Genomic DNA, 20,552 nt, shown 5'->3' on the forward strand with positions numbered 1-20,552 from the left:
TATTGTGGTTATGTTTTATATTTTGTTGGAATTTTTCAAATTCCTTACTGTGCCCTACAAGACCTCTCATGATCTGACAGGGAAATAACATGATCTAGGTTTATATTTTTAAAGGGTTAGTCTGGGTACTTTCTGCCAACCAGATTGGGGATTGGAGAGCAATAAGGATTTTTTTGTGTGTACCCCCCCACCCCCCACACTTGTGGCATGGAGAAGTTCCCAGGCCAAGGATTGAACCTTCTCCACAGCAGTGATCTGAGCTGCTGTATGGACACCTACAGCTCCTTAACCCACTTTGCCACAGGATAACTCCAGTTTTCTGTCTTTTTTGTTTTTTTTCTTCTTAGGGCCATACCTAAGGCATATGGAAGTTCCCAGGTTAGGAGTCGAATTGGAGCTACAGCTTCCTGCCTACACCACAGCATAGCAACGCCAGATCTGAGCCATGTCAGCGACCTTCACCATAGCTCATGGCAACACCGGATCCTTATTCCGCTGAGCGAGGCTAGGGATCAAAACCCAAGTCCTCATGGATACTAGTCAGGTTCCTCATCACTGAGCCACGACAGGAACTGCTCTGTAATTCTTTGCACTGCAGATATAATTGACATAAAACCTGTTTTGACTTCACTCTAGTATCTTATGAGCTGTAAGATTTATAGTTGCAAAACTGATGGTATTTGGAGGGAGATTGGATAAGGAAGAATTCCCGTGTCTACTCATTTTGTTACCACAAACAGATCTCATTGGCTTTTTCTTACCATTACATGAAGCTATGGGATGGCTGTGGCTTTCTTTAAGGCAGTGGGTCAACTTTTTGTTTAAACCATTTAAGCCAAATAGGAAAGAGGCTTTTGTTTTATCTTTGACCTTACACTAAACAGATAACAATTGATTGGTATCAATATTAATAAATTATATCCAGGGCATTTGTAATGCTTTGAAATTCATTGAAAGTATTATTTCCTTTAAAAGTTTAAATAGCTTGGTAAATACCTTGGGGGAGCTATATGTTAAGACGATGTAAGTGTTGTTATTCATTTTTGTCCACTAATTTTAGCATCCATTGATGTTACCTGAAATACTGTCATGTTTGCCAAGATTTTATATTTTCATAATTCTGCCTTTATATATTAATCTACAAGGAGAAAAATTACATTAGTAGGGCCATAGAATTTATATTTTCTTGTAAATACAGAGCCACAGCCAAGTTACCAATGAAGTAAGAAAGTGTTCTTGTTTCTTCTTAACGGTAACTTACTTTAACTTACTGATTTTCTTACTCCCTTTTGAAGTTTATTGGTAATGCTCTAGCAAGCTGGAATCCTCTGCATGCATAGGGTGAAATTCAGTTAGCAGGATTAACAGTACTTCTTTTCAGAGCAGAACCATATGCATTTATTTAGTAGTACCCCTTGAAAAATGAACGTCAGTATTCATAAGACAAAGATTCATGTGTGTTTTCCAAGGGCTAATGTAAAGTGACTTGTTTCTCAAAGATTCCTGCTGAGGATGGTATTGATAACTGTAAAAATAATGTGAGTGATAAGACTCTTTGAGCCCACACATGCCTTTTTGGCTCTAAAACAAAGTGTAGTTTCAGAATGAGGATTATTATTATAAGAATCTGAAACTTTTTTCTTTTTTTCTTTTTTTTTTTTTTCTTTTTTGTCTTTTTGCCATTTCTGGGGCCACTCCCTCAGCATATGGAGGTTCCCAGGCTAGGGGTCCAATTGGAGCTGTAGCCTCCAGCCTACGCCAGAGCCACAGCAACACAGGATCTGAGCCGCATCTGCAACCTACACCACAGCTCACGGCAACGCCGGATGCTTAACCCACTGAGCAAGGCCAGGGATCAAACCCGCAACCTCATGGTTCCTAGTCAGATTCGTTAACCACTGCGCCACAACAGGAACTCCTTTTTTCATTAAAACGTAGATGGAAAGAATGAATTGGCTGGGTGGTTTTTTTTCTTTTGTCTAAAATAGATAATCATGCTATGTTGGAGGTCGTCAGGACCACCCCTGGGTTTGGTGATTTACTAGAAGGGCTCAGAGGGCTCAGCATATAGTCGTCATACTCATGGCTAATTTATTACAGGGAAAAGATTCAAAGCAAAATCAGGAAAGGGAAGGGAGTTCCATTATGGCTCAGCAGGTTAAGAGGGCTTAAGGATCCAGTGTTGCCACAAGCAGATGCAGCTCAGATCTGGCGTTGCCGTGGCTGTGGTGTAGGCCGGCAGCTGCAGCTCTGATTTGACCCCTAGTCTGGGAACTTACATATGCCGCAGGTGCGGCCCTAAAAAGAAAGAAAAAGTGGGGGGGAGCTATAATGGATGTTCGCCTCAAACATTATGTTATAGCAAGCTCACATGTAAGACTTTACAGCCAACATTGGAGAGTTCAGAAGATGCTTCCAAGCAAGTGAGACATGAGTTGAGTCTTAAGGGGGTAAGTGGTGGTTAACTAGACACTAAGGGAAAAGGGCATTTCAGATATGAGAGAGATTATTTCCCCTTGTGGATAGAGGCAAAGTGTCTTTGATTCAGGTGTACTGCAAGATTTGCATAATAAATAGTGTTGTAGTTGAGGATTTTTTCCCCTTATGGTTTGCCTGGCAAGCAGACAATTTGTGATATTGTTTGTATTGGAGAATTTATAAACTTTGTGCGTATAGTTAGGAAATTGGACTATGGAACTTCATCTCTTCTGATTTGATTATTTCTTCATAATTGCCATTTGCTAGTTTAATACTTCCAAGTCTAATGTTCCATACTCTGGGGAGTAAATTGGATGTTTTATTTTAGTTCAGTCAGGGAGAGAGTTTATCCTCAAATTTTCTTAGCCAGTTGCAACTCCTTTGCTGCCTTGACATTATGGTAGTAATGGAGTATTAATAAGGTGGACTATTAAGAAGATACGTATTAGGAGTTCCCGTCGTGGCGCAGTGGTTAACAAATCCGACTAGGAACCATGAGGTTGCGGGTTCAGTCCCTGCCCTTGCTCAGTGGGTTAATGATCCGGCGTTGCCGTGAGCTGTGGTGTAGGTTGCAGACGCGGCTCAGATCCCGCGTTGCTGTGGCTCTGGCGTAGGCCGGTGGCTACAGCTCCGATTCGACCCCTAGCCTGGGAACCTCCATATGCCGCGGGAGCGGCCCAAGAAATAGCAACAACAACAATAACAAAAAAGACAAAAAGACAAAAAAAAAAAAAAAAAGAAGATACGTATTAGGCACACTGCCTGTGTGTAAATCGTGCATAAATGTGGACAGACAGAGCTGTTGGTATTTTGACATAAAGAACCCCACCTAACTATGTGAAAATACTTTCTCCCCCTCAAGTCCCATTTGTCTTCCTCTTAAACATCCCAACACCATAAGCTCCCACCAGGCTCAGCTTGGCACTTTGAAGCTGGTTTAATAGCCCTAAAATCATGTCTCTGTCTAGGTCAGCTCTGTCTTGGGGACAGAGGAATATGAGTCTTCTAGGAATGTCCTGGAAGAAAACATTTACAAAATAATCTTAAGAAATCAGGTTTAATTTTGTGAAGACGATCTAAGCAATTTTGTTTTAAACGATCACTTAGTTTCCTGAAGTTTATGTGTTTCTGCATGTTAAATGTATTCAAGGCTTGAATGTAGGAGTTAGCTTGCAAAATACAAGATGACCCAATTAGATATTTGTGACTATTGCTCGTATTTTTGCTTCTACCAACTCTTTTGAGATTTTAATGTATTTTTTACCTCCTTTTTTCTAATTTTTGTTTTTAAATAATTTCAGATTTACTGAAAAGATGCAGAAATAGTTCACAGAATTTCCATAAACCTTTTACTTGGATTCCCCAAATTTTACCTCACTTGTGTTATCATTTTCTCTATTTTTTTTCTGAACCATTCAAGGTAAGTTACAGACCATACTTTCTATCCAAGACTTCAGTGTGTATTTTCTAAAAATAAAGACATTCTGTTACGTAACCACAGTTCAGAATGAGGAAGTGAACATTGATTTCATATTATTATCTAATTTACTGACCTCATCCCTCTTTTACTGATTATCCCATTCCTGCTCTTTATAGTAAAAGGGGAGAAAAAAGACTTTTCTTTCTGAGTTGGGCTGCAGTCCAAGATCACAAGTTGCAATTACCTGTCTCTTCTCTTCAGATGGCTTTAATTTTGAATAGCCCCTCAATCTTTGTCTTTTATAGCCATGATAATTTTATAGATTGTAGGGCAGTTATTTTATAGACTGTCTCTCATGATTCAGTTCAGTTGGTGCAGTTTTATAGGAATGGAATACCACAGAAATGATGTAGTAGCCTTCTCACTGTTCACGTCATAGAAAAAGGTGTCTGTCCATCCCATTAATGTTGATATAACTTTGATCATTTGGTTCGGGTGGCACGTGCCGTATTTCTCCACTGTAATATTACTATTTTCCCTTTATAATTATTGAGTGTCCTGTGGTGAAGTAGTTTGAGACCATGCAAATATCTTGTTTTTCATCAAATTTTGACTCTGTAGTTTGATTCTTGCCTGAAACAGTTGTTACTGTTGTAATTGCCAAATGGTGATTTTCTAATTCTGTCATTACTTCTACATTTTATTTACTAAAGAAGTAAATTTAAGTCCCTTCTATTTCATTTGTTTCTTAATTTATTAATATCAATATAAACTCATGGATTTCCATTTTATTCAGTGTATTGTAATCCTGGTTGTGTTATCCTTGTTTAATGCTCAAAATAGTCCAGATTTAGCCTCTGACAGTTGTAGTCTGTGTTCCTGGAATATATCCCCATTGTTCTTTGATTATATCCTTGGGGGATTTTTGTTTGTGGTTTTTTTTTTTGGCCACACTTGCAGTGTGTGGACGTTCCCAGGCTGCAGTGACATTGCCGGATCCTTAACCTGCTGCCACAAGGGAACTCCTATATCCTTGTTTTTTGACATAGCAAGATTATTCTAGGACCTTCTTACATTTTTCCTAGCCTAGTCCTGGAATCAGACATTTTTATAAGGAGTTTGGGGATGTTTTTTCATGGAGAATGGTATTTAGAAGCTAACATCTCTGCCCTAGCTGTACTTATTGCTACTGGGGCATCAGTGCTTATAGATGAAGCATAGAAATACATATTTAGAGATGGGTGGTGCATAAATGCACATCTTTATGCAATTTTATATCTGTCTATATATATAGATGGATAGATTACTAACATCTCCAATTCCAGTCTGATACCATAGGGCTCATTTTAGCTTTCTTCCTTTCCATATTTATAACTCTCTCGCTCTTTTTTTTTTTTTTTTTTTGTCTTTTTACATTTCTTGGGCCACTCCCGCGGCATATGGAGGTTCCCAGGCTAGGGGTCCAGTTGGAGCTGTAGCCACCAGCCCATGCCACAGCCACAGCAATGCAGGATCCGAGCTACATCTGCAACCTCCACCACAGCTCACGGCAACACCGGATCCTTAACGCACTGAGCAAGGCCAGGGAACGAACCCTCACCCTCATGGTTCCTAGTTGGATTCGTTAACCACTGCACCACGACGGGAACTCCTATTCATACTTTTACTATTAGTTCTACTCATGTTTGGTTGTTTCTTAGATTTTCTATATATTTGTGACCCCTGCCAGAAAAACAAAAACCAAAGCAAAAAAAAAAAAAAAAAAAAACCTCTTCCAATATTTATATTATTTCTTTCCTCATTGCTTTAGCCAGAACCTCCAAAATAAGTGTTGGATGAAAGTGATGTTATTGGTCATTCTAGTCTGGTTCCTAACCTTACCATAGTTTTCAGAATTCCTTCCTCCTTAGACTCTAGGTGTTTTCTCCAGTTGTCTGCTGTCATGGCACAGCTATTATGCTCTTTTTTCTTGTGAGTCTTTGAAACAATCCTTTATGATTTCATTAGGATAAAATCTTAGTGTGGTTTATTAAGGTGAAGAGTATTTTCTTAATCTCAAGTTTATAGAAAAGTTGTAGTGTGGTACAAAAAAACTTTTCTTCCTAAACTATTAGAGTAAATTGCAGACCTGATGTCCCATCAGTAGGTCCTTAATATTTTATTTTGTATTTTCCAATCCAGCACCACATAAGTCTACTTTCCTTCCTTTCCAGATTTGTAACTCCCTTCTGTGACGATGATAAACCGATTGTTGTTGTCCTTAATACGTTTTGTTATTTTTTTTTTTTTCTTTGTCTTTTTTTGTTGTTGTTGTTGCTATTTCTTGGGCCGCTCCCGCGGCATATGGAGGTTCCCAGGCTAGGGGTTGAATCGGCGTTGTAGCCACCGGCCTACGCCAGAGCCACAGCAACGCGGGATCTGAGCCGCGTCTGCAACCTACACCACAGCTCACGGCAACGCCGGATCGTTAACCCACTGAGCAAGGGCAGGGACCGAACCCGCGACCTCATGGTTCCTAGTCGGATTCGTTAACCACTGCGCCACGACGGGAACTCCACGTTTTGTTATTTACTCAGTCTTCCTGATGGTAGTCACCCTCAGACTGCTGCTGCTGCTGCTGCTGCTGCTGCTTCTCTCACAAGGATTCCATCTTTGCCCACACTGGGTTCACGTACCTCGTGCTGGACCATCCCCCTCCTCTTGCCATGGACACTCTTCTACTCTGTTTGGGTTCCAGAACCCATGCTGTGTTTTTCCTCTATGTAGACACCCCTCTTCACCTGGCCCAGACACTGACACCTTATGATAGGTCACTCCAGAGTGTGGACACCCTCAGTTCTTTCAGACTTCAACTCCTTATGCTGAATCACCTGCTTGGATGTGCTTCTCAGCCTTCCCAACCTGTGACAGTCCACTCCAGGCTGTTCCTTTACTGGACTTATCCAATATCTCATGTTAGGTCATCCTCCCCATGGATGCTCTTCTTGCTCATAACTCATCATTTATACTACTCTATTCAATTATGTTCACACAAAAACTTATACATGAGTGTTCATAACACCCTTATTCATAATAACCAAGAAGTGGAAACAGCCCAAATGTCCATTAACTGAAGAATGGCTAGACAAAGTATGTTATAGCTATACAATGGAATATTATTATTCAGCCACAAAAAGGAATGAAGTACAGATAGGTACTTCAGCGTAAATGTGTGATTTAAAACATGTTAAGTGGAAGAAGCCAGACGCGAAGGCCACATACTATATTGGTCCATTGATATGAAAAGTCCAAAGTAGACAAATCCATAGAGATAGGGGTTGTCAGGACTGCAGTAAGGGGGTGATGGGGAATGACTGCTAATGTGTATGGGGTTTCTTTTACGGGTGATAAGAATGTTCTGGGGGTTCCGTTGTGGTGCAGCAGGTTAAGGATATGGCTTTGTCACTGCAGTGGCTTGGGTCACAGGTTTGATCCCTGGCCTGGGAACTTCCACATGCCATGAGTGGGGCCAAAAAAAAAAAAAAAAGAAAAGAAAATGTTCTGAAATTGTAGATAATGATGATTCCACAACATTGTGGATGTGCTAAAACTCACTGGATTGTGCTCTTTAAAAAGGTAAATTTTATGGTATGTGAATTCCCTCTTAAAATATACATATATATTATATAATATATAATATATACACTTATTTTAATTTACAAGATAATATAATTTATCCTAAGTATATAATATATTTGTAAGTATAATTATATAATTATATAATTTTATTTATATAATTTAAAACAAAAAATTCTTCCTTTTATTGGGAAGAAGTGATAGCCTGAACCCCATGGTGATGATAGGCTAGAAAGAAAATGGACTCAATTGGAGATTTTTAAGAGTTATGATTGGCAACATATTTGCTGGTTGACTTGATGTGCTGATAATGGGGGTTGTATTAGAAAGGAGTCAAAGATAGAGTTCCTGTTGTGGCTCAGTGGGTTAAGAATCCAACTAGTGTCCATGAGGATGCAGGTTCGATCCCTGGTCTCACTCAGTGGGTTAAGGACCCAGCATTGCCACAAGCTGTGGTATAGGTCACAGAGAGCAGCTTGGGTCTAGCATTGCTGTGGCTGTGGCATAGGCTGGCAGCTATAGCTCTGATTCAGCCTCTAGCCTGGGAACTTCCATATGCCACAGGTGTGGCCCAAAGAAGGGGAAAGAAAGAAAGAAAGAGAGAGAGTGAAAGAAAGAAGATTGCGGAGTTCTCGTTGTGGCGCAGTGGTTAACGAATCCAACTAGGAGCCATGAGGTTGCGGGTTCGTTCCCTGGCCTCGCTCAGTGGGTTAATGATCCGGTGTTGCCGTGAGCTGTGGTGTAGGTTGCAGATGCGGCTCGGATCCCGTGTTGCTGTGGCTCTGGCATAGGCCGGCGGCTGCAGCTCCGATTCGACCCCTAGCCTGGGAACCTCCATATGCCACTAGAGCGGCCCAAGAAAATGGCAAAAAGACAAAAAAAGAAAAAGAAAAAGAAAAAAGGAAAAAAAAAAAAGAAAGAAGATTGGTAAAAGAACAAGGCTAATGGGAAGAAAATAAAATGAGTTCAATTTTGGTAGTTGCAGCTATCCAAGTAGGAATATCAAAAGGCAGATGTATATATAGGTCTAAAGCTTACCAGCATGACTTGGAAGTCATCAGCATACATGTAGTAACTAAAGGCAAGGAAGGGACTATATTGTGTTTATTTAGCTCTTACAGGATTTACCAGTACCCATGGGAAATAAGGAAGCCAGAAAGAAACGCATAGCCTCTCAGACACCAAAATGAAGAACTTTGGGTCTAAAATATCATGTAGCCTAGTGGTTATCCTATAGATTGGGCAGCCTTGGGTCAGGTGTCCGTCTAGGTTCGGTCAGATTCCAACTTGGCATCATCATCACATGGTGACTGAAGTGGTAGGAGCTCTAACACTTAAAATAATAGTGTCTAGGGAGTTCCCGTCGTGGCGCAGTGGTTAACGAATCCGACTAGGAACCATGAGGTTGCGGGTTCAGTCCCTGCCCTTGCTCAGTGGGTTAAGGATCTGGCGTTGCCGTGAGCTGTGGTGTAGGTCGCAGACGCGGCTCGGATCCCGCGTTGCAGTGGCTCTGGTGTAGGCTGGCGGCTACAGCTCCGATTCGACCCCTAGCCTGGGAACCTCCCATATGCCGCAGGAGCGGCCCAAGAAATGGCAAAAAGACACACACACACAAAAAAAATAATAATAGTGTCTAAAAAATGCATGCTTCAGGCCAGTTGAGCCAAACTTGCTTTCAGCTGCAAGTAATTCCAACTCAATTTTGGCTTAAACAGGGTGTTTATCTCATAGAAAGTGAAATATAAGGATAGGTCAGGCTACCTATATCCTAAGGATAATTGATTTAGGAGCTCTGCGGTGTCATCAGCAGTTTTCTTTCTGTATTCTGCCATATACAATTTCAGCTTGGTCCTAAAGCTGCTTTTCCTTATGGGCCCGGGTAGATGCCAGCAAATACTGCATCAGCATGTGTCTTTGTTCATGCCAAAGGGAGAGATAGCCAGCACTGATACTCCAATAAAGCCTCTTCTCAGATCTCATTAGTCCAAATTGGTTTAGGCCTGAACCAGTCACTGTGACAGGGTTAGACTAATTAACTGGGATGAAATGGATGTTGGAGAGTCAGTCACAGTGCCCAGCACAAGTGGAATGTTGCATATATACCGGGATCATCAGTGTCCTTTAGACGATTTTCCGTGAGTATCACTATAAATGTGAACTTTTCATAAGATTAAGGTAGCACAAAGACTATTTCTTTTCTGGGTCTAGAGTAAAAATAGTCTTAGTTGTGGATTGATGATTAATTCCTATATTTCAAACCGGGTGGATGGGTCGTAGATTTGTCATCCTCTGATGAAAAATGAAAAGCCTAACCATGACTTCACCCCCCAAAAAGCACTATCTACTTTTACACTTAATTTTATTTTTATTTCCTCAAGAAAAAATTATTTTAGTATGTGAGCAAATGGTTCAATGAGTTGCTCAAAATTCCTGCCACAGTTCATATCTAAGATGACTGGAAGGTGATTCTGCCAGTTGCTTACTGTGGTCAAAGCCTCATTAACATTCCCATTGCATCTCATTTAGAAAGAGAGAACTGCCCAGTCAGCTTGTCTCATTAGTAATAGTAATAGTTACTTGGACACCTAAGAAACTAAATGATTTAGTATGCTGCATGGAATTACCAGATATGAATAGATTAGGTTTGTATAATTTATGCTGAATATAATCCCTTGGAAATAAGTCCATTATAGCTACAGGTAGCATGCATTGCCTCTAGCAGAGTTCCTCACAAGAACATGGATAATAATCATAATGTCATAATTGTACCCGAAGTCCTCTTACATAAAACAGAGGCCTAGCAAACCTACATCTATAGTCTGATAATAAGAACACTGACATACAGTTATTGGGTTTGTTTTGGTTTGGTTTATTTTGGTTTTGGCCATGCCTGTAGCATATGAAAGTTCCTGAGCCAGGCGTCCAACCTGTGCCACAGCAGTGACCCAAGCCACTGCAGTGACAATACCCTAATTTCAGAGCAAGATTTAACGTTATGTGGCCAAAGATCTGAATCTAGCGCCTTAAATTTTTTTTTAACAAATAGGTACGAATTACTCATGAGCCCAATACTTTAAAAAACCGTAAATAAAAAGTAATAAACAAATGGCTTCCTTACGCCTGCTGTCTCAACAACGTTCCTGCAAAAGCCTATTTTCCCCTGCAAAGGTAACATATATCTTCTTGTATCTAGATATAGGATATTTGCAATACTTTGATGCATGTGTTCATATTTTACATTTTTCACAAGTGAAAACATGATATAAAGACTGTTCTACAACTAGTTTCTGTTTCTTTCTTTCTTTTTTTTTTTTTTTCTTTTTAGGGTCACACCCACAGCATATGGAAGTTCCCAGGCTAGGGGTCAAATCAGCTGTAGCTGCTGGCTTATGTCACAGCCACAGCAACCCAGGATCCAAGCCATATCTGCGACCTAAACCACAGCTCATGGCAATGCCGGATCCTTAACCCACTGAGCGAGGCCAGGGATCAAACCCACAACGTCATGGTTCCTAGTGAGATTTGTTAACCACTGCTCCAGGACGGGAACTCCCTAGTTTTTGTTTCTGTATTTAACAGTCATTGACATCTTCTTAGGTTGGTTCATGTAACTATCTCATTCTTTCTAATGGCTGCTAAGTTTTTGGTTTTTGTTTTTGTACCATAATATATTTAAGCATTTTTTTTTGTATTGATGCATATTAACATTATTCTCTCTCTCTCTCTCTTTTTTTTTTGCTTTTTAGGGCCGTACCTGCAGCATATGGAGGTTCCCCGGGCTAAGGGTCCAATCAGAGCTGTAGCTCCCAGCCTATGCAACAGCCACAGCCACAGCCACACCAGATCCCAGCTACATCTGCAACCTACACCACGGCTCACGGCAACGCCTGGTCCTTAACCTGCTGAGTGAAGCTAGGGATCGAACCTGCAACCTCATGGTTCCTAGTCGGATTTGTTTCCGCTGCACCATAACGGGAACTCCATCTTTACTCATACTTTTGCATCTACAGGATATAGTGTGTGTGTTTTATTTTAATGGGCACTATCAAATTACTCTTTGAAGAAGTTGTGCCCATAGATATCCCCATGATATAAGCGGAGTTACTCATTTTGTTACACCCACTCCAGGACTACATTATGCTTTTTGCTTTGTTTAATGAAAAGAACTATATTAAGTTAAAGAGGTATTGCACAAGAAGATTTTGGATATTTGTCGTAAGAAAAGGAAAGTTGGGAATAAATTCTTTTTGTAGAACCATGCCATGGGTAGCCATGTCCCAAAATATACTCAGTTTTACTTTAGCAACCAACCCTATGTTTTCCTCTGAGGATCTGGTATTAAGGGTTTGGTTTGTGGGGGGCTGGGCAGAGTGTCTTTTTTCCCTCTTTCCCTTTTTTTCACCTTTGGCATGTGGAAGTCCCAGGGCCGGGGATCAAATCCATGCCTCTGCGGAGTTCCCGTTGTGGCGCAGCGGTTAACGAATCCGACTAGGAACCATGAGGTTGCGGGTTCGGTCCCTGCCCTTGCTCAGTGGGTTAACGATCCGGCGTTGCCGTGAGCTGTGGTGTAGGTTGCAGACGCGGCTTGGATCCCGCGTTGCTGTGGCTCTGGTGTAGGCCGGTGGCTACAGCTCCGATTCAACCCCTAGCCTGGGAACCTCCATATGCCGCAGGAGCGGCCCAAGAAATAGCAACAACAACAACAAAGACAAAAAGACAAAAAAAAAAAAAAAAAATGCATGCCTCTGCAAATGACAATGCTAGATCCTTAAACTGCTGAGCCACCAAGGAACTCCTTTTTTCTTTTTTACTGCAGCAATTAGACTTATTTATAATTAAATCCTGTCTTCTTCCACATTATATCTCAGAAACCTGGCCAAAGTCATTTTGCTTGAGTGGGGAAGGTGAGGCATACTCTGCTTAAAACTGGGCAGCCTAAAGGTAGGCCAGTTTTTTTTTATAAGAGATGGAAGAGGACTTTTATTGAAGCAGCCAAGGAGGATCCTTCAGCAATAACTGGCCTTTCATTCTATCTCAGTTTTCTTCTCTCTTTGATCTTAACCTTATGGACATACATATCCTCAGAAGGAATTACGTGAAGGGTTAAAGTCTAAGGTACCAAGCCTGAAGATGATGAAAAGCAGGAAGGTGTTAAGTATACTGTAGTTTATTTATATCGTATAGAGATATCAGTATCATTTCCCCTTGATTTATCCTACAAATGCACACTTCTAAGTGCAGTTTTTCAAGTTAACGTTATCATATCCAGAAGAATAAATGCTCATTTATTCTTCCTCCTCTGTTCCCTGTCCTTCATTCTCTCTACCTCCAAAATTGCTATTGGTAAAACCCTAGCAGTTTATCCCATCAATCCTTATATTGGGGTTTCTAAAGCTAATTGTCTCTTTTGTCAAGAACATAGAATAAGTAGAAGTCAAAGGTTAGTAAATAATAGCAGACATTTAGAAAGACTGCTTATGGAGTGGTAAAAAGGATTGAAGCATGGAGGCTTATCCCATCCGTCTGACCAGGGAGCAGAATCAGGACTGCAAAGTCTAAGCTCTTATTTATTTATTTATTTATTTTAGGGCTGCACCTGCGGCATATGGAAGTTCTCAGGCTAGGGGTCATATCGGAGCTGCTGCCCACCTACACCACAGCCCCAGCAATGCTGGATCCTTAACCCACTGAGCGAGGCCAGTTATTGAACCTGCATCTTCATGGATGCTTGTCGAGTTCTTAACCTGCTGAGCCACAATGGGAACTTCGAAGCTTCTATTACTTGAATAGAGGAACGTAGCAACTGTATTTGTCTTCTCTCTCTCTCTCTCTCTGATATACCTTGATGTTAAAATCCAGGTGAAAAGCTAACTCACAGAAATTTTGACATCAAGAACCCCAGCAGTTCATTCTAAGAATGGAATTACAGTTGTTGAGACGTGTGCTTCCGAAGATTTCCTAGGTCTGCATTTGACCTCCAGTGTGAAGTTTCATGTCTATCTATTGTGCTTTCTTTTGTGGAAAACCTTGCTCTTGAGTCTAATAACCAGGATTATTATCTGAAAAATTTCTTGCTTGTGCCTCTGCCATTGTATAACAAATTTGTTATACAAATTTCCCAGGGATTAGTGGTGATTTGCCAGAAACAGGATCTTTAGATTAGGAAGCTCCACTAAAAGTACTATATTGTGGATGACAGGAAAAAGCAGCAGCATTTAAGCGATGTAAGAATGTTTGTTGAGGAGTTCCCATCGTGGTGCAGTGGTTCACGAATCCGACTAGGAACCATGAGGTTGCAGGTTTAATCCCTGGCCTTGCTCACTGGGTTAAGGATCCATCATTGCCGTGAGCTGTGGTGTATGAAGGTTGCAGACATGGCTTGGATCCCGAGTTACTGTGGCTCTGGCGTAGGCTGGTGGCTACAGCTCCGATTGGACCCCTAGCTTGGGAACCTCCATATACCATGGGAAGCTGCTCTAGAAAAGACAAAAGGACCAAAAAAAAAAAAAAAAAAGCATTTGTTGAATTAGATAAACTTATTGTTTTAGGAGTTCAGGTACCTAGATTGGGGGTATATGTATATATTGGGTGATGGAGTTGGTAATCAGTTTTTTTTTTTTTTTTTTTGCCTCTTCTTGAGCTGCTCCACGGCATATGGAGGTTCCCAGGCTAGGGGTCCAATCGGAGCTGTAGCCACTGGCCTACGCCAGAGCCACAGCAATGCCAGATCCGAGCCGAGTCTGCGACCTATACCACAGCTCACGGCAACGCCAGATCCTTAACCCACTGAGCGAGGCCGGGGACCGAACCCGCAACCTCATGGTTCCTAGTCAGATTCATTAACCACTGCACCATGACAGGAACTCTGGTAATCAGTATTAAAATGATGAGGAATGCATTAAGGAGAGCCATCAGGGTGGTAGCAAGTCTATCTCAGAGGAACAAGAAAGGCATCTGGCCTTTTCCATCTATGGGCAGATGTATAAAATGTGGTATACATAAACACTGGAATATCATTCAGCATTAAAAAGGAAGGAAATTGTGATGTGTACAACAACGTGGATGAACTCTAAAGACATTATGCTAAATAAGTCTGTCACAAAGGGTTAAATACCATATGATTCCATGTGAAGTACCTAGAGTAGTGAAATTCATAGAGTATAGTGGTGGTTATCAGGTGCTGGGGGAATGAGGAATGAGGAGTCAGTTGGGAAGATAAAAAAGTCCTGGCCCTGGATGGTGGTGGTGGTTGCACAACATTGTGAATGTATTTAATACTCCTGAACTATATACTTAAACATGGTTAAGTGGTGAGTTTTATGTTATATATGTTACCCAAATAAAGAAAAGGTTTCCAGGAGTTCCTGTTGTAGCTCAGGGGGTTACAAACCTGACTAGTGTCCATGAAGATACAGGTTTGATACCTGGCCTCTCTCAGTGGGTTAAGAATCTGGCATTGCCATGAGTTTGGCAGATGTGACTCAGATCCTGCCTGGCTGTGGCCGTGGCCTAGGCCGGCAGCTATAGCTCCAATTCATCCCTTAGGCTGGGAACTTCCATATGCCCCAGGTGCAGCCCTAAAAAGAAAAAAAAAGTTTTTAAAAAAAAACAAAACAAAAAACTTTTCAAAAAACATTTACAAAATACACTTAGCTTTCTGTCTGATGTGATTATTGACTCAGTTTATTCCATGTTCTCAAATGTGACTGATAGCTTCTAATCACTAAATAACAAAATTTTGTTCCATTAAGCTAACTCAAAGTAATAAGGGAATAGAAAATGTACCCTTCATTAATTAATACGTCCTGACTTCCGTTTTATAACATTCCGGGTATCTCTAGTTAGCTCAAGGAATGTCATAAAATTCTTAAAGCAAGCCGAACTTCGATTTCCTTAACACTTTAAAATACATGCTATATTAGACTTTTTGCCACTTGCAGAAAAGCTTCATTGTTATTCAGATCAAAATGACCTTTAAGGGGGTCCTTGAGTACGGAGAGTTTTAAAAGAAGTGACATTAATCCCGGGAGGCTGCAACCTGTCTTTACAGGCAGCTTACACTGTAGAGAGTTATCAACTATTTATTTATTTAAATTTTATGGCCACACTTGCAGTATATGCAAGTTTCCAGGCCAGGGTTTGAATCCGAGCTGCAGCTGCGACCTACCCTGCAGCTGTGGCAACGCCTGATCCTTTAACCCACTGCACAGGCTGGGATTCAAACCTGCACCTCTGGAGTTCCCGTCATGGCACAGTGGAAACGAATCCAACTAGGAACCGAGAGGCTGCTGGTTCCATCCCTGGCCTTGCTTAGTGGGTTAAGGATCTGGCATTGCTATGAAATGTGTAGGTGGCAGATTTGGCTCGGATCCTGCATTGCTGTGGCTGAGGCGTAGGCCGGCAGCCGTAGCTCTGATTCAACCCCTAGCCTGGGAACCTCCATATGCCATGGGTGCGGCCCTAAAAAAAAGCAACAACAACCAAAAAAACACCAAAAAACCTGCATCTCAACAGTGACCCGAGCCACTGCAGTCAGATTCTTAACCCACCGTGCCACAGCAGGAACTCTGAGATTTAACATTTTATAGTTGGTGTTTCTTATGTGTTAGCAATATTATTTTATCTTTTTTCATTCATAACTGTAAATTTTTTTTTTTGTCTTTTTTTTTGCTATTTCTTGGGCCGCTCCCACGGCATATGGAGGTTCCCAGGCTAGGGGTCCAATCGGAGCTGCAGCCACTGGACTACGCCAGAGCCACAGCAACGAGGGATCCGAGCTGCGTCTGCAACCTACGCCACAGCTCACGGCAACGCCGGATCGTTAACCCACTGAGCAAGGGCAGGGATCAAACCCACAACCTCATGGTTCCTAGTCAGATTCATTAACCAGTGCGCCATGACGGGAACTCCTGTAAAATTCTTTATGAAGCTATTTACCTAGCGTATTTCTTCTGATAACCAGAGTGTGAACATTGGTTTTTTGCTTTTAAAAAATTGTATCAGAAATATTTTATCATCCTTTGATGTGAATAATTGAACGAGTGTGGTACTTATACATCATCAAGGAGATGATAACTTTCCCCTCCTCTGTTTTATGCTGGCAGTATTAAGTTGCTCCGTCTTTTTTTTTTTTTTTTTTTCATTTTTTTTATTACTCAAATGAATTTATCACATCTGTAGTTGTATAATGATCATAACAATCTGATTTCACAGGATTTCCATCCCACAGCCCAGGCACATCCCCCCACCCCACAAACTGTCTCCTCCAGAGACCATGTTTTTCATTGTCTGTGAGTCAGCATCTGTTCTGCAAGGAAGTTCCGTCTGTCCTTTTTTCAGATTCCACATGTCAGTGAAAGCATTTGATGTTGGTGTCTCATTGTATGGCTGACTTCACTTAAGTTGCTCCATCTTTTTATGTAGTTGTTTAAAAGAACTTCTGCCAATTATTTACAGGCAAAAATCAAGAGAAACTATTTTATTATATAATAAACTTTTTCTCCATCTCTTTTTAGGATATTTTCTTTTCTGGATGTTGTTACCTTGTGTCGCTGTGCTCAAGTCTCCAGGGTAAGAATGACTGACGTAATTGCAAGAACGTTCCTTCCTGACCCTGATGATAATCAGCTTCTGTAGAAGGCCAGCAGTTTACTTCATAAGTTACTTATATGTTATGTTTCCAAGGATGTAGTTTACCCGGGGCATACCCAAACCCATGCAGTGGAATGCTACTGTGTGTGCTATTTCTAACTTTGATTTTTGAAAACTCTTGACTGCTTATATAATAACAACAGAGGAAATATTTTCAAGGAAAAAAAAATTCAACACGCAAATAAAAAGGTTAGGTTTTTTTTTAGGGCCCCACCCTCAACATATGGAGGTTCCCAGGCTAGGGGTGGAATCAGAGCTGTAGCTGCTGTCCTATGCCACAGCCGCAGCAACGCCAGATCCCAGCCACGTCTGTGACCTACACCGCAGTTCACGGCGGTGTCGGATCCTTACCCACTGAGTGAGGCTAGTGATCAAACCTGTGTCCTCATGGATACTAGTCAGATTTGTTTCTGCTGAGCCACGACAGGAACTCCTAAAAAGTTTAGGTTTGTAATAATACGGTGTTTCATTATGTTTTCCTACCTCATTTTATACACATACAAGGAAGGCTCTTGATATCTCTCTGTATTTTTTCCTCAAAAGATAATAGCAGAATTTAATTTTTTTGATTGTAGAGCAAACCAAATTCTATTCTCTAAGTCAGTTGCTGCATTACTCTTACTTATCCATTTTTGTCAGTTGACATTGCTGTGACAAAATAGTGAAACATCTTAATTTTATTGGTGCCACTAATATTAAGAATAGAATCACTGTTGTGGGAAAACTGCTTTATGAGCCATTCCTAGTCTCTTTTTTTTTGTCTTTTTGCCTTTTCTAGAGCCGCTTCCCGCCACATATGGAGGTTCCCAGGCTAGGGGTCTAATCGGAGCTATAGTCACCGGCCTACGCCAGAGCCACAGCAATGCCAGATCCGAGCTGAGTCTGCGACCTACACCACAGCTCACGGCAACGCCAGATCCTTAACCACTGAGCCACGGAGGGAACTCCCCCCAGTCTCTTTTGTAATACAGATATATAATAATTAACTTAAAATGAATATACCTACAACTGTCATCTTTTTATAACTTGGACAGTGGCTTTTACTTGTTTATTTTTTTTTTTTTTTTTTTTTTTTTTTTTTTTTGGTCTTTTGTTGTTGTTGTTGCTATTTCTTGGGCCGCTCCCGCGGCATATGGAGGTTCCCAGGCTAGGGGTCTAATCGGAGCTGTAGCCACCGGCCTACGCCAGAGCCACAGCAACACGGGATCCGAGCCGCGTCTGCGACCTACACCACAGCTCACGGCAACGCCGGATCGTTAACCCACTGAGCAAGGGCAGGGACCGAACCGGCAACCTCATGGTTCCTAGTCGGATTCGTTAACCACTGCGCCACGATGGGAACTCCTACTTGTTTATTTAACATATGTTTATTGAGGAACTAGCTATACCAGGTATAGTCCCAGGTGCTGAGTGTGTAATATGGTTATATATCATACAGAATTATATTTATCTTTGTAAGTGGACCCAGGTTTCCCTTAAGATATCCAGTACCAATTCCCTTAAAAACAACAACCCACAAAACTTGCCATAAAAAATTCACTTTGTCTTGCTAATTTTTTTTTTTGGGGGGGGTCTTTCTAGGGCCGTACCCACAGCATATGGAGATTCCCAGGCTAGGAGTCAAATCAGAGCTATAGCCACCAGCTTAAACCAGAGCCACAGTAACGCAAGATCTGAGCCGCCACTGCGACCTGCAACGTGAGATCCTTAACCTGCTGAGCGAGGCCAGGGATTGAACCCATGTCCTCATGGATGCTAGTCCCAAACTCCCTGTCTTGCTAATTTAATTTCTACATCCTAAAAGCCATGCTAAATCTGTGTATTCAGCTATTTAGGAACGAATCAATAGTATTTTGATGATTTCTGTTCATCACATTTTTGTGCCTGGTACTGAGTGGTTGCTCTTGTCATAGCTGGTATGAGTTAGTGGGGTTTCTTTTCTCTCTCCATGTGAATGAGGTCATCATTGAGAAATGAAATTCCCGGACAAGTGCCTAAACCGTTTAGTTACAAAGTCTCGGCTCAGGAATGTTGATTTGAGTTAGTTATAATTGTCCTTTTCATGTTCAAGTTCCTCTTCCCTCTTAATGTGTTTTAACTTAAAAAGAGGAACAATGCCAATTTTCATTAAATCTGAACAGTTGGTACACTGGTGTAGGCCTGTTATTCTCTGTACTTGAAGTAGTTAATTTGCTTTAAAAAAGACTCTAGAGAGGAACCTGTCATTCTTAATTTTAGTCTCAGTTTAGCATGTTTCCTGCTTCCTGGAGTAGATAGTATAAGGAAATGAGAAATTTCAGAGCAAGTCAGAGGTATATTTAGCCAAAGAATCTAGTTAACAAATAATCTTTAAAAGTTTTATCTTTTGTCTCTTGTGGAAACTGTTGGAAAAATAGGGAGCCACTAAAAAAAAAAAAAAAAAAAAAAACTTTGAAATCCTCTGAAAATCTTGAAGATCTCTAGAATGATAACTTTTTTTACCCTCATACCTCTGACGTATTTCTGCTGATTGTGTGACATTTACCCTGGGGTTTATAGGTGTTATCTGCAGTTTCCTTTTTAGAATTTCAGTATCGATTCTGTGGTGTTTTTGTTTTTGTTTTAGGGCCCCACCTGCAGCATATGGAAGTTCCTGGGCTAGGGGTTGAATTACACCACAGCTCACAGCAGCGCTAGATCCTTAACCCACTGAACGAGGCTAGGGATCGAATCTGCGTCCTGATGGATCTGAGGCACATTCGTTACCACTGAGCCACATTGGGAACGCCTCCAGTCTGTGTTTTGATATGTTATAGTAAGAGGTGGTATTCTGAGTTTATAACTCAACAGTATTAAAACTGTTAAAGGGAAAACTGTTAAAGGCTTTCTGATTCAAATTCAGAATGATCCCACCCAACAAGTTAACTCTTAATGGAGTCATTTTTCACCTTATCCTGAAAGATTGAAAAGTGTGGAAACTTTCTTGCCTCCTTTTAGCTTACTAAAGAAATGTAGGAGAAGTTTTAAGGCTTTCATCGTTTAAAAAGAAATTTTTTTTAATGGCCGCACCTGTGGCATGTGGAAGTTCCCAGGCTAGGGGTCGAATTGGAGCTGCAGCTGCTGGCCTGCACCACAGCCACAGCTCCCCGTGCCAGATCTAAGCTACATTTTCAGCCTATGCCACAGCTTGCGGCAGTGCTGGATCCTTAACCCACTGAGTGAGGCCAGAGATCGAACCTGCATCCTCATGGATACTGGTCGGGTTCTTACCCCACTGAGCCACAACGGAAACCCCAGCTTTCATTGTTTTGAGTTTACCACTGAATCAAGTTGAAAGGAAAGATGACCAAGTAAAAAAAACATGCCTGAGGAATTCCTATGTGGCTCAGTGGGTTAAGGATCAGGCATT

General features: G+C 41.2%; 1 protein-coding gene across 26 annotated transcripts in view; it reads left to right on the forward strand.

Annotated features, from left to right (window-relative positions):
* Window positions 1–20,552, forward strand: part of FBXL20 (F-box and leucine rich repeat protein 20) — a 94,458-nt gene that overhangs the window by 45,848 nt on the left and 28,058 nt on the right. For 17 of the 26 annotated variants that reach the window (XM_013979813.3, XM_013979820.3, XM_084984639.1 and 14 more), the window contains one exon: window positions 17,029–17,083. In XM_013979813.3, the coding sequence (XP_013835267.1) occupies window positions 17,029–17,083 (55 nt within the window). Of the gene's footprint in view, window positions 1–3,779; window positions 3,899–17,028; window positions 17,084–20,552 lie in introns of all 26 variants that reach the window. The other 9 variants (XM_084984644.1, XM_084984648.1, XM_084984649.1 and 6 more) reach the window with 1 other exon arrangement.

Source organism: Sus scrofa, chromosome 12 (assembly GCF_054392235.1).
Source record: "Sus scrofa isolate SSC_HxYL_T2T_F1_AM1 chromosome 12, Sscrofa_HxYL_maternal_Yorkshire_Landrace_v2.0, whole genome shotgun sequence".
Taxonomy (NCBI): Eukaryota; Metazoa; Chordata; class Mammalia; order Artiodactyla; family Suidae; genus Sus; species Sus scrofa.